The 14921-nt window shown below is 43.5% G+C and overlaps 1 protein-coding gene across 1 annotated transcript in view; it reads left to right on the forward strand.

Moving 5' to 3' along the window:
* The first annotated feature begins 2872 nt into the window (after positions 1-2872).
* SND1 (staphylococcal nuclease and tudor domain containing 1) overlaps positions 2873-14921 on the forward strand; it is a 424279-nt gene continuing 412230 nt past the window's right edge. Inside the window, exon 1 of the mRNA XM_047094810.1 lies at positions 2873-3143. Within this exon, the coding sequence (XP_046950766.1) occupies positions 3066-3143 (78 nt within the window). The 5' untranslated portion in view covers positions 2873-3065. The remainder of the gene's footprint in view (positions 3144-14921) is intronic.

The following is a 14921-nucleotide window of genomic DNA, read 5'->3' on the forward strand; positions in this document are numbered from 1 at the left end:
CTCGACGTGGGGCTCAATCTCATGAACTGTGAGATCATGACCTGAGCCAAAATCGAGAGTCGGACGCTTAACTGACTGAGCCACCCAGGTGCCCCTTATTTTATTTTTTAATATATATATATTCGCAACCTCCCTCTCCCTCCAGACTCACTGATTTTTAGGGCAGTGACACTACTCTGCATGACATCATAAAAGTCCATATGTCATTATACATTTGTCCAAACCCACAGAATGTACATCAAGAGTGAACCCTAATGTAAATTATGTCCTCTGGGTGATTGTTATGTGTCAGCATAGGTTCATCAACTGTAGAAAATGCACCACTCCGGTGAGGGGTATTGATAATGGCTATGCATGTGTATGGTCTGGGAGCATATGGGAAATCTCTACCTTTCCCTTACTACTGCTTTAAACCTAAAACTGCTCTCAAAAAATAAACTAAACAACAGCAGCAACCAGACCTAGCGACCAAAGTGACTGAGGAAACAGAAGAACTCCAGGCAATGTGGGAGGGCCCATGAATTCACTGTGGCACCAATGTGCGCATTTGTGTGTTTTCTGTAGCTAAGTGGTAGGTTTGGAGAAGGCAGAAGGATCTAGAATTGGAGTTTTGACAGGTAGGTCGGATGGAAGACAATGGGAATTAGAGATGAGGACACTGAGAAGAGAGAGCAAAATGACAAGAGTCTAACCAAGGATTCAGGAGAAAGCAAAAGGGAACAGATTACAAAGATAGAGAGGTTCAGGGACTTTGAATTCTATGTAAAATTAAATAACAGTGTGTGATCGGCAGCCTCTAAGATGATCCCCAGTGATCCTGCCTCCTAGTATTTATGCCCCTGGATAATCCTCTCCCCTTGAGAGTAGGCTGAACCAAATGACTTTTCTAAGGAACAGCATACGGCAAAAGCAGCAAAAGCGATGGGATGTTACTTCTGAGATTAGGTTCAAAAAGACTCTGGCTTGCTTGTCTTCTCTTGCTCTCTCACTTGCCTGCTCTGATAGAAACCAGCTACCAGGTGAGCTGCCCTATAGAGAGGCCCACTAACAAGGAACTGAGGCCCTCAGTCCAATGCTCTTGAGGAACTGAATCCTGCCAATGACTATGTGAATGAATTTGGAAGTAGAGCCTCCATCAGCTAACAGACCTGCATGAGAACCCAACTCCCAATGACACCTTGATTACCGCCTTGTGAAAGACCTCGAGGCAAAGGTATTCAGCTAAGCCACGCAGAGATTATAAATGATCATTGTTTAATACCTAAGTTTTGGGGTAAATTGTTATGCAGCAATAGATAAGACAAGGTGTAAGAGAAGTAACTAAGTGAGAAAGTAGAAAGGACAGCAATTATGATCAGAGAATGGGGTATCTGGAGTTCACAATTTCAGCTATGGAACAATTGCCATACTTTATCTGTACTGAACATGGTGGCTAAACGGGGTGTACAGAGGTGAAGTTCATTGAAGATGAGGTAAAGGAGCTGAGAGGCCAGGGTATTGGACAAGTCAGGCTCATAAATGTTGAAATCATTCAGGATCACCGGGTGGAGAAGTGTGCGCCAGGTGTTGATTTCAACGAATGACAAGGTGGCAGTTAAGGCAGAGAAGACAAGAACTTTAATGAGATAAGAGTGGTATAAATCTGGTGGAATGAGCCTTCACAAAGTTGTTGTTGTTTTTCTGGAGAGGGTAGCAAGTTAATGGTATGGAAAAGGCAGCACTAAGGATCTAGGAAGATTGGTGGCCCCAAACCTTACTGGGATATGTGAAGTGTGGAAGTATAGACAACCTCTTCTCAAAAGAGCTACAGGTGAAGTGGTATCCTCAACGTGGAGCCAGGTTTGAAGATTAAGATTAACCGGCATAAGGTCCTTGGCTCCACATAGTGAGCACTTGACGGATTATTAGTTGCCTTTAAACATTCACTTAAACATTTGTATGTCCTTGCTCCGCACGCCTCTCCCCCAATCTCTTTATTCAGAAGAGACTAGGGCCAGGTTAAGGGATGGGATCAGGTGGTTGGAACCGGCATGGCTCTTCACAAGCGACCAAGGGACTGCCTCCTCTAGGCCCAGGGAGAGCTTGTACCATGGCTTTCCCTAACCTTCATTGGCGAAGCTGAGAAGAGCCCGAAAACGAGGGCCATTCTCTCCCGTGCACAGGGCACATCACCCCCTAAGAGAGATTTACCCTACCCCCCCCCCAACATTAATCGAGAGCCTTACAAGTGCCAGACACCGGCGACACAAACACGAGAGATACACTCCCAACTACAGGAAGGGTGCCTGGCCGCGTTCCGTCAACGCCAGCATCCGCAGATTTAACGATGCTCAGACTTTTCCAAGTCCTCCCCACACTTTTAGCTGACGTAAAATGTCGGAATTAGGTGTGCAGTCTGTACGGAGATTGTTCAGGTTCTCGCCTCCTTGGCTCCGGATTCCCCAAACCGCGCTCCCCAATCCGGGTGCGCCCTCCAAGAACTCAGCAGTACACGTGGGCTCCCCGCTGGCCCGCGGGGCGGGGCGCAATGGGCGGGACTAGACTGGAAGGAGAGGCTGTCCCCGCCCCCGGGGCTCCCATGGCCCCCCGCGCCCCGCGGCCAGATGCTGACGTGTCCTTTCCTTCCCACTACACCTCCCGACACTACCTACTACGGCTGCCCCGGAAGTCCCGCCTCGTACATAACCCGTCACCGCAAATCAGCTCTTTCAGCGCTTCCTGGAGCTTGCCACCCGTTTTGGGACTAAGGGGCGGGGCTCCGAGAGCAGGGTGCCTATTGGCTTGAGGTCCGGCGGGCCCTGGGTGCTAATTGGCTGGAGGGCGGTGGCGCTCTGGCACGCTTGCGCGGCGAGTAGAACGTGTGGCGGCGGCGGAGAACGCGTCCCCTCTTTCGCTCTCAGTCCCGCTGCTGCTCTTGTGAGCGCCTGCCGCGTCCGTGCCGTCCATTGCCCGAAACCCGTCGCCTGCCAGCTCCCTGCCGCGGCGGCCTCCCACCAACACCGACACCCACATTGACACCTCCAAGCCGGCCCACCGCCTTACTTGCTGCCTTTCTGTCTCTACACATGGCCTCCTCCGCGCAGAGCGGCGGCACCTCCGGGGGACCCGCGGTCCCCACCGTGCAGCGGGGCATCGTCAAGATGGTGAGAGCGGGGACCCGGACACTGACCCCACCGCCCGCCTCCGGGCGGGTTTTGGCGCTGGCTCTTCTTCCCCTTCCGCCAGTCTGCGTGGTCTCCTAGATCCCTTCCTCTGCCCCTTTTCTCACTTTTCACTCATTCTCGGAATTCCCTTCCTAGAAGGAACCCGACACGGTCTCCCCTTGGTACTTTGCTTCCCGGACACCCTGGCATCAGGGGTCACAGTGATTTCCGTGGTCGCGGCACTCAGATCTGCTGTTTACTAGGACAGATCGATTACTTAATTGATTAACGGAGATAATAAATTGATATCTGCCCTCCCATCCCCCCGTTCTTCTGTTTGTTTTGACATCTGCTGAGCAGTTTGCAGCTTTTCGAGATCCTGACATCCGCTCTTCTCTGAAACTAAGCACTTGGCCATCTTGAAGATTTTCAGTTTCCACCGACGCTCACTTAACTCCCAAGTTTTCTGGCTCTTTGGCCCTCATATTCCGTCTTTTTCTCTCCACCTCTGGTGTCAAGTGTGCAATCCCAAGAGCTTTTAGTATTTGTGTTCCCTCTCCTTTTGACCCTTAAATGTTAGGCCAGTAGAAATCTTAGAGATCATTATTGTTCCTCCACCTCTTACGCCTAAGGAGACTGGTTTGAAGAGGGCAGTGACTTGCCTAAGGTCATCGCATGGTGGTGGCTTGGATTAGGGCCAGGACTAGAGCCCCAAGTGTTCGGATTCCCAGTCCACCGCGGTAACACTTGATTCTGCCTGATTTTTATATACCCTCACTCTCTAAATTCTTGAATTTTGAATTTAAAACCCTGCAAGGCTCATTTTTAAAAATTTACCGCCAACTCCATGATAATTTTGTAGTATAAATTCTTATTATCACTTGTCTCCTCTTTTCTCTCCCAAATGCTCCCAAATCCAGGAACTTGACATTTCTTGGTTAACAGATTTTCCATTTGTGATGACCACAGACTAATAGATTTCATTTCAGACTTCAATACTGACTTCCTTCTGGAACAACAAATATTCTTTGTGACATTTTTCTCCCAAAGCTCCACAGTTTTTTGTAGTTGCAGAAAGTTTAAAAAACATTTTGTTTTCTTGGCTCATTGTCAGGGTTAAAATGTTCTTTAGCTTGCGTGTGTGTGTGTGTAAAAATTAGATTTTGAGATTTTTCTCCCCAGCCTGATTCTCATGTGTTCATTTCTTGGGTGATATTCTGCCACCAGTTGAAATTTCCAAGGTTTTCAGTATTGTTTCCCCCTTTATACATAATTGGAGAGTCAGAATTTATTAGAAACTGATTGAGAAGGGAATTTCCAAGGTTCACATATTTTCCCTTCTTTGAAATATTGATCTGACCCATGAGTAGATCCTTTTAAATTAGGTTTTTCATTTGCACTGATCTTTCCCTTCACCATAAGGACACGGCATTGCTTGGCTGTCTGGTGGTGCGATTGGCAGCATTGAGTGGATCTGAGTGTTTTCCTTTGCTAAGGCTTGAACTTTTCTTAAAGGTCCCTCTCATTTGTGGCGTGGGAATGAGGCCGAACACGTTTTTGTTTCTACCAATGCTAGAGGCTTCCAGGGTATCTGGATTCTATGAGGTGACCATGCCTGACAGATTACCCCCATGGATACTGAATATCAACATCACTTGTTTATTAAGGGTCACGTCTTGTGTTGAGTGTCCTGTTTATATTATTGCATTTGTAACACCTAAGAAGTAGATAGCATTTTTGGCTGCATTTTACAGATGTGTAATCTGAGGTTTAGAAAGACTAGTTCACACAAGGACAGGCACTTTTTATTGGTAATAAGAGGCAGAGATGAGACTTGAACCCAGGCCTGTCTACCAAAGCATGTACTGTTTGACATGCTATGCTGCTTCTGCCTCCAGGGCGAGACTTTATAATGTGGAGGGTGGGGCCAGTGATGTATGACCACAAAATTGCAGGAAAGTGAAGCTGACTGTAATCAAGTTAAGGAAAGATTAGATGTTACTCCTTGACTTATCCTCGAGCTGTTATTGTGGTCAGAGGCTTCATTATGTGCTTAGGAGAGTCGTGTGGAAGACACATTTGAATCTGGGAGGAAGCTTTTATTTTTATTTATTTATTTAGTTATTTGGGAGGAAGCTTTTAAAATTCAGCCATTGAGTAGTCTATACTGCTGGGGTTTTTTTTGTTTTTTTGTTTTTTTGTTTTTTTTTGTCTGTGACCAAACTGCAGGGATGGGTGGGTGAGTTGAAGTAGGGATTAGGGGAGGGAAGCTGGATGAACTGCAGAGTGACTGGCCGATTTATGCCAGGTGTAGAAGCCTTCTCTGGAATGAAAAATCGACCACTGGAAAATTGCTCTGTGTGAAGCTCTTCTGCTAAGCAAAGTTTTATTTTCCTGGAGAGTCATCATTTCCAGTGGTACTAGGAACTGCTTTGTAAGAAGTCCAGAAAGGAAGATGGAGCTCTGTGACAGGAAAGCGAGAAGGAAATAATAGTTTGAAGAATTGGAAAATAGTAGTTACTGCCACTGGGAGAAGGGTAGAAACCGGAACACTGACTAACCAGGGGTGTGCTTTTCAGGGTGAGCCCTCCACATGTGTCTGGACTAAGGCCGAGTTGCAGGTCTGAAATGGTCTAGGGATGAGCTTTGCTGCAGTGAAGAGGAAAAGTCCTTCCTCTGTTTGAGGGGGCAAAACTCGGATTATAGGGCCACGGAAGGTGCAAGTTTCTAGTAAGTCCTTTGTTACTTTTTTAACGTTAAAGAAGAATGAACTTGGAAAAAAAAAAAAAGAAGAATGAACTTGGGAATCAAGTTGTAAAAAAAAATCTTTGTATTTGACCGGTTTTTAAAAACGATGGCGAAGGTAGAGGCTCTGTCTGCTCTGAGAGTGGGAGCAAGGGGACAGAAACAGAGTTGGTTCTGGAATGTGTTTAAGGAGGAAGTGGGCAGTAAGTTGACACAAGCATTTTGGAGCTGTTCTGTTACTGAAAAGGCAGTGAGGATGATGGAAAAACTGAAGGTGGATTTATATTTCTTGAGTTGGGATGAGACTGGCAAGTGTGTGGGCAGACAAAATATAACCTGGAAAAGTAAATGTCTTTGTTAAATCAGATATTTTTTTCTCAAAATCCTGAAAGATTCTAACTCTGGATTTCTTTGAATGATATGCTAGACTTTCTGTTATCTCAGCAGATTATTTTCAGCACATGTTAAATGGATGAGGTTGAGAGAAGTCTTGGGGTACTTAGTATAGAATTTGGTCACCACACTTAGCAGCTATTAGAGATGGCTGTTTTCTCTGGTTTTATGCACCTGATTTACTTTCTGTTTTGAGAATAGAGCCCTTTTCTGTGTCTTTTCACCCTAATTTTCCCATCTAACTTGTGTTTGTGTGTCTTTCCAAGCAGGAGCACATGGATTGCTTTCAGGACAGCAGAGTGAGTCTGCCATGGTTCTTGAAGCTGTGTGCTTAGCAGAAGTGGCTATGGAAGCAGCATATCTGCACCTGCTTATGGTGTAGAAGGCCAGAGAGAGGACAGTGCGAAAGCATTTCACCCCACCGCATGTAATTGCCTTAAGGAGAAAGGAATCCCTCTGCCAGTCTTTGGTTTTATGCTAAGAACCAAGATTCTCTACTGGACGACTAAGGCAGAGGGTCATCCAAAGGAGAAGATGGCCACAAGTTTCCTCCTTCAGTGGGAATTGTGCTGCCAGGTTGTTCTAAAGTGGGATGTAGGCTTCCTGGTGAGTAGCTTAGTGGAAATTTCTCCAGTGTACAGCTTGTAGGAAATGCTGTCTGTAATTTAGATCTTAGGTTTCTGAACTAAGAAGTATGTGTCTTTCCAGAGTGTAGTGGGGACAAAAGTAGTAGTCCGTTGATCTGCTCCTTCCTACGTGCACTTAGCTCATGCAGACTGAAAGAAAAAAAAAACACATCTTTCTTAAGCTACTTAAAATAGTCTTATTCTGCTACTCAAAGGGACAAGGTGGCTGAATAATATTTTAGTAGAGCCATTTGCAAAGAACTAGGTAGAATAGGATGGCAGGCTTTTCCCTATAGTCTTAAAATTGCCCACATCTCAGCAGGTGAGCATGGTGGCTTCCAATCAAGATTGCGAGTAAAAGAGTACTAAGTTTTTACTGTATCTTAAATGTTTTCTGTCATTTTTTTTCTGTATGAAAAGGAAGCATCCAGCTGGTTCTAGTCATGCTAACAGTGGCTGCTGCCATGTACTAACTAATGATACAGAATGATGAGCAATCATACTTCCTTTCTTTCTTGAACAAATTGTGCATCTAGCTTTGTGTGGGTATTGGAGAAACAGTAGTAAAAAGTAGACCAGATTCCTGCCCTTATGGTTTATGAAGGAGACAGACAATAAACAAGTAAACAAGAAATGCACGATATTATGAGATAGTGATTTCAGGTAGGGGAAGGGGAATGGGACGGGGTGGTTGGGACTAAGGGAGGGAGTGGCTCCGTTAGATAAGGTGTTTCGGAAAGGTTAAAAAAATGCTGTTCGTCAGCATTTGTGCTGAGATCTGATGGACAACAAAGAATCAACCGTAGGAGAAGTGTGTTCTTGGTAGAGAGAACAGCAAGTGCAAAAGCTGTAGGGTCCCCATGGATGTTTATCTTCAGTATTTTTATAGTATCTCTTTAATTTTTTCAAGTTCAGGGTGCCACATAAGTGGTATGGGTTTAACGTGAGCTATTCATTTGTGTTTTAGGGTGATAGAAGGCAAAAAAAGCAGCGCAGGTGGTTGTTCTGGTACCTTGGTGAGATCAGTATCTGACATTAACTTCACTAAATACACGTAAACAATGGAGAACTGATAAAAAAAAAAATTTGCTGTTGGTCATATTCATGTCTCTTAAGGGGCCAAGACTAAGCTTTTTTGACTTCCGGTCAGCCAGTCCCGTGTATTCCTAAGGTTACCATCTTTCAGCGAAAGGTACTTAGCTGAAAAGATAAATGCCAAGAGCAGGCTCAATGAGAGTTAAATAGCATGCAGAACTTGTCCTTGTTTATATTTCTGTTAGCATTTTATTGCTACATGGAATAGTCTGCTGCTCTGGCCTCTGGCAGTACTTTTTTAAAAAAATTTTTTTAATGTTTATTTATCTTAGAGACAGAGAGAGCACAAGTGGGGGAGAGGCAGAGAGAATCAGAGACAGAATCTGAAACAGGCTGCAGGCTCAGAGCTGTCAGCACAGAGCCCAATGCAGGGCTCGAACTCACAAACTGAGAAGTCGAGCTGAAGTCATGCATTTAACCGACTGAGCCACCTAGTTGCCCCCCTCTGGCACCACTTTTAACTTAGCAAGCTGTAAGGAACAGTGATGGTGAAGCACAGAGTAGCGTGCTTCAGAGCTCAAACTAATGGTCAGAAAGGAACTAGCTCATGCACAGTGTGGCTTATTATCATGAGGGAAGACTCCTAAGGTTTGGTGGTGATCGGTGCTGGTAATAAATAGGCAAATGATTTAAAAAAAATTTTTTTTTTTTTACATTTATTTATTTTTGGGAAACAGAGTAAGACAAAGCGTGAGCAGGGGAGGGGGCAGAGAGAGAAGGAGACATAGAATCCGAAGCAGGCTCCAGGCTCTGAGCAAGCTGTCAGCACAGAGCCTGATGCAGGGCTCGAACCCACGAACTGTGAGATCATGACCTGAGCTGAAGTCGGATGCTTAACCGACTGAGCCACCCAGGCACCCCTAAATGGGCAAATGATTTGGTGGAGTCTATGCCTCAGTTTACTTGGAGGGTGAAATTTGGGAAATGAGTGAAGGTTCCAAGGCCTTTTGTGTACCCACTTTCCAGTGGGTTAGCGGTCTAGCTGACAGGTGTGGTTCTAGCAGGGGGTGCAGTAGATATTCTTTGGAATCTGGTCTTTGGATTTATTTTATTTCATTTCTCCCAGGAACAGCATAGCTAATAAATATTGTAGGAAATTCTTTGTCTTATCCAGGACAAGGAATGAAGGGATTCAACTCTTAAGGGGCTTAATGTAGCTTTTCCTCTTATTTCTTGTTGGGAAATGGATAGACACCCAGTTTCTGTTGCTAATTCCTCTCTTGGGAGACTGACATATGCTTTTTGTTTTTACAGCACAAATTAATGCAGAATCACAGGTTGTGAACATTTGATGCAGATGGAGTGTTGTGGGATTTCACTTTCAGTGAGACTCAATATGATACACTAATGTTTTTTACACTTAGCTCTGATGTTTGGGGAAAAAAAACAGTGGTTTCTGTTGGCATGTTTTGAAAATTAGGAAGGAAAACAACTTCTAGGTGAACATCATATGAAAATTTAGGTGACATTTTCACATGTCATTTTTGAGATGTTCAGTCAGTGATATAAACTGGACTTGGCACATTGTCTCCGTTTACAAGCTTATGACGAGTGATTTAAGGCACCATCTCCTCTCTTTATGCCTTGACACATTTTGAGGTGCTTTGGGTTCTCTCTGTGTGGGAAGTAGTTTCCTTGGGATGGGCTTGTAACACCAACCTCCTGTGTAAGGGGAGGAATTGAGGAGACTGGAGAATCTGTGCTTAAAGTTAATAAGCATTATTAATTTATTAACATTAATATGAATTTATTAACATTAATTTATTAACTAATTTCTTAACATTGTCTCTGGGAAGCAACCTGGCAGAGAAGAGAGATTGTTGGCCTAGGATTCAGGGGATACAAGTTCTAGCCCAGATGCTGCTATTCTCCACTTGGGTGATGTGGGGTAAGACATTTCACCTCTCAGCCTCCCTCCCTTCCTCCCTCCTTTCCTTCCTAGCTTATTTATTTCAAAAGAGAGAGCGAGAGCGAGCAAGCGGGTAAGGGGCAGAGAGGGAGAGAGAGGATCCCAAGTAGGCTCTGTGCTGTCAGTGCAGAGCCTCGCGCAGGGCTCAAACCACAAACTGAGATCCGTTACCTGAGCTGAAATCAAGAGTCAGATGCTTAACTGACTGAGCCGCTTGGGTGCCCCTCAGACTCTTTCTTTTTTAAACGAAGTGGTAAACCTGTTGTCTCTAAGCTCCCAACAGTCCCAAAGGCTGTGATTGTATAAGAAACCTTACAATGCATGTCTTTTAGGCATGATGAACCCAAACTGAGAAATCTACCTTATGGTAGGCTTCGCTTTGAGTTGCTGCTTATTCTGCATGAAACATGTTTTCTGTTCCTGTTGCTTGTTTTGTTTTTTTTTTTTCTTTTTTTTTGAGACAGTAGATTATGAAATATGAAATGTGGTAATGTGGTTTTTGTAGTGTGGAAGACGAGAGTTAAAATTTGAATTAGACTAAGTGATTGGATAGTGGAGTGGGTTGAAGGTGGATAGAAATGAGCTAGGGAGATTCCTGGCTTCAGTAGTGGTATCAGGATAGACTAGTGGGAGTGCTTGTTGGCGACCTAGAGAAACATGCCAGCGGTGGGTTTTAATCACACAGTCTCACCTCTGCATTGGAACACCCTGACATTCTCCTGGGGCTATAAGTCTTGAATTGAGAAGGGTAGAGATGAGGAGGGCACCCTGGGAACCTGTAGCTCATGGGGAGAGTTTATTCTGGCCCTGCTGTTAATTGGAGGAATCTCGGGGGGCTTGGTAGGGTTCTTAGCTTTTTCACACTTCAAGGCTGAAACTTCTTCCTGTAGGTGATCCTAATTGTCTTTTGCAGATCTTTTCCACTTTGTTTAATGTGCAAGTATAGGAATTATAATCTGTTCTTGGTAGTTCCTCACATGGTTTCTTTTCTTTTGAATTTATTTTTTATTGTAAGCTTTCTTAAATCCTTTCTGAGAGTAGATTTAGAGAGAAGCCTCCCAGTGATTTCCTGAACAGATCCTTGCTTCAGGACCACCTAGAACGGCCTTTCAGAGGCACAGAAATAGAATCTCTGTGAGTGTGGCCTGGGAATCTGTTTTTTTTAAAAGCTTCTCCTAAGTGTTTCTGAAAGAGTTGTTTTTTGGATGGATCTGGGGACTGGCATTTGAGACCCACTGATCTTGTTTAACTCCTTTTCTGTATGTAGTTGAAGGGGCAGGACACAAATGACAGAAGGAACATAGTGTGTGGGGGGCGGGTACATCAGAATTTAATGAGGGGAGGATACTAGTTTCGCTTTCTTTTTAGCACTTATCTTGATGGCTGCCAGGACACTTTGCATTGCTTTTAATCTGTACTTCAGTATTAGGCTGATATCCTCAGGGGTCCGTTTACAGTGACTCCGAGATCATATTCTTGGGTCATAACTGACAGCTGAGAAGTTGTTGTTTTCTATGCCTGATTTAGGCCATATGCTCATTTTAACACTCATCTGCCACTTTTCCTTTTATTTGCTTAGGTTCCTAGGATCTTCCTATAATTTGGCGCCAATAACTTGGCACATTATTACTCTGGAAGTCTTTAGTGTCCTCTACAAACATGATTCTGTGCTGCTCACTTTCTGCTTTTGTAATCCTTGGGAGCCACACACTTAGGCCTTCTGGTTTGTCTCTATCCTGTTTCTTGTTTATAGCCCCATTGTTAACAACATCAGTAAAACCCCAAATGACCTCTTTGGTGGTCTCAGTTTTTATTTTTTATTCCACTTGTTTGTCTAATATGGAAATAAAATTTTCTTTATAATTCTCAAGTCTTTGAAGTCCTTATGATTAAGGGTTACATCTACAATTCCCTTTGTGGCTTTTCCTTGTTTTGAGCAGCAGTTTCCTAGTTCATCTCTGAATTCCTTCAGAATGTTCAGGTGAATGCCAACTAGCATTAATTATTTAATAATTACCAGTATTTAAGTTTTGGACTTAAAACCTGCTCATAAGATTTCAAATAGCGTAGAAGTATGTAAATTAAATATAAAAATCTCCCTCTGACCTTCTCGGTTTTCTGCCATTCATTCTCATTCCCCTAAGAAAATGTGTTTCCAAACTTTTCATGCAGAAATGTAATACATGCTCCCTCTTTTTTTAAGAAACAGAAATGGGGTCATAATATATGTTTCCTGCAACTTAAAAAAAAAATTGTCATGGCTATCTATTATATCTCATTATAGATCCTACCTCATTCTTTAATGGTTGCAGAGTATTCCATCATTTGGGTGTATTTACTTACCCACTTTTTTGCTGATGTATGTTTTAAGTTTTTCATGATTCTAAACATTGCTACACTGACTGAATGTTGTTTTTACATCTTTGTGTTCTTGTTATTGGCATTTCTGTAAGATACATTCCTGGAAGTGCAGTTGCTGGTACGCTTTAATATCAGTTAATGGTTTTGGTGGTTGTAGGGGGCTTTACTTAAACTTAACCTGTTTATTTCTTACAAATACCATCTTAGATAAAATTTAGGGCAAAATACAGCTTAATATCTTATTATTCATTAATCACTGCATGTTTGGTAGTCCTGTTTCTCCAGGGTATCCTTGAAAACCATTTTATCTCTTTGGCAGAGGGCAGGGCTTAACCACCTGGGTATCATTAAATAACTCCTTTTTACCTGCTTGAAGACCTTCAATTGTTTCAAGGTCCTGGTGTTTATTTATTTATTTAAATGTTTATTTATTTTTTGAGAGAGAGAGAGAGACACAGAGTATGAGTGGGGGAGGGGCAGAGAGAGAGGGAGGCACAGAATGGGAAGCAGGCTCCAGGCTCTGAGCTGTCAGCACAGAGCCTGATGCGGGGCTCAAACTCATGAACCACGAGATCATGACCTGAACCGAAGTCGGATGCTTAACCGACTGAGCTACGCAAGCATCCCAAGGTCCTGCTATTTAAAGGAGAGTAGGCTCTTTGACCTTTGGCCTCATCTGCTTTCTCTGGGTTCTAGAGAGCTCCATGACTAAGGAAGTGTGCAGCTACTGAGCTACAGATGACATGAGGAGGTGAGAGGCAAGGTCATGTGGGAGGTTTGACTTTCCTATGGCCTGGCAGCCTGGCACACAGCTTTTCCTCCTTTTTCTTCTCGGATGAGAAGGTGGGGATGGGAGGTGGTGGTAAGCATGACCACATCCTGTATGGGGAAACTGCCATTTTTAGAGTTGTTTGGAGAGACTGAACCAGGGGAGTTAGTGTTGGCAGCCTCTCAGTCAAGTGCTGATCCCAACCTTGGTGTTATGGGTTACCTCAGGTTTGCTGGGCTTCAGATGTGTGTGTATTCCTACCATGGTTTTGGCATGGGAACACTGCCTCTACTTCTATTTCGTTTGAAAATCTTTTGGCAATCAACTATTCTAAAAATTGGAGTATTATTTTATTAAAGAAACTGTTTAATGTTTATTTTTGAGAGAGAGAGAGCACAAGGCGGGGGAGGTGCAGAGATTGAGAGAGACAGAGACAGAGGATCTGAAGTGGGTTCTGCTCTGACAGCAGAATGCGATGCAGGGCTCGAACTCAGAAACCGTGAGATCAGGACCTGAGCTGAAGTCGGATGCTCAAATCACTGAGCCACCCGGGCGCCCCTGAAATATTATTTTTAAAGCAAACTTAATTTCACTATTGACAATGGGAAACCAGTGTTACTTGCCATAACTAGAAAGTACCTTAAAAAATGCACAATGAAAACAAAGTGTTATTAAATTCTAGCTTGGTATGGTGTTTTGCAGAAGGCTATGAAGAAAGTTTAACAAGTGATGAAGATGTGCTAAAGGTTTCTTGCCACCAGACTGGAACTTTCTTCTTCATTTAACAGGAATGACTGAAGGAGAATTGGAAAGGGGACAGTTCTTATGTGCGTGTAAATATTAAATTCTGGTATATATAACAGTTTTTCACTGCGATGTAAAACATTTTCTATTTTCTTTATCCCCCAGGGGAACCAAATAATCCAAATTTGTTTGGGGGTTTTTTGGTTCTCTATGCCAGTTCCCTAAACCTCCAGTCTCCCAGCAAGAACATAAATTAGTTATTTGCAAGGAACAGCTCCTTTACCTGGCCTTGGCACCTTTGTAATGACAGGGCAGCTTCCATCCCAGTCTGCCTGGGCTCTTGCTGTTCACACCTGTTGTCTTGGCATAATTATCAGTAACACCTCTTTTCACTTCAGAGTATGTGATTCCAGTGATGAAATGGATGTTTACTGTGCTTAGTAAGAACAGTGAAATCTGGGAGAGTGTGGGGTCACAAAGTTCGCAGAGACCTAAATAAATAGAAGGTAGGTGTTTCTGTAAATCTAGCAACTAGGATGGCTGAGGGGAGGGTCTCATGGCTAAGGAAAGCCTTTAATGGAGAGTAGGCAGCCTAGGCTTGAGACCTCAGGTTATGTGCTTGGTTCTGGGAAGAGCTTTGGTCTGATGAAATTTTAGTTGTCAGTCTTATTAAAATGTTGCTGTTAAATAGAGGTAGGTAGCTTTGTTTTATGGTGGAAAGGGGAACTTGTGAATTTAAGTATTGATGTTTTTTGGAGAATGGACGCATTGGAAAATCAAATGTCATATTTTCATATCCATTTGTTTTAAAAATCTTTTCTGGGAAGGTGGTGAAAGTGACAGGTCTTGACAGAGGCAGAGGAATAAAATGGATGAGATAAAAAGGCAGGAGATATGGCTAAGTACAGGTGGGAATACTCAGATGGTCTTGAAAGCCGCTGTGAGTAATCTGGATGCAATGTGTAAGGTTAAGGCAACTTGCCTAAAGTGACTAAGCGTTGCTGGAAGTTTGTAGTAGAGAAAGGAACAAGAAGCGAGGCTCTGAGTCTTTGTTCCTAGTCTCTGGAATGGGAGGTTAGTGAACTTTTAAACTTTATGAATTCTGTTCCAGGAGAGGGAAAATCCATTGTTTTATA

The sequence above is a fragment of the Lynx rufus genome, unplaced genomic scaffold (assembly GCF_022079265.1).
Source record: "Lynx rufus isolate CCGP_SWC_20201006 ecotype Redwood Valley unplaced genomic scaffold, mLynRuf1.p SCAF_4, whole genome shotgun sequence".
Taxonomy (NCBI): Eukaryota; Metazoa; Chordata; class Mammalia; order Carnivora; family Felidae; genus Lynx; species Lynx rufus.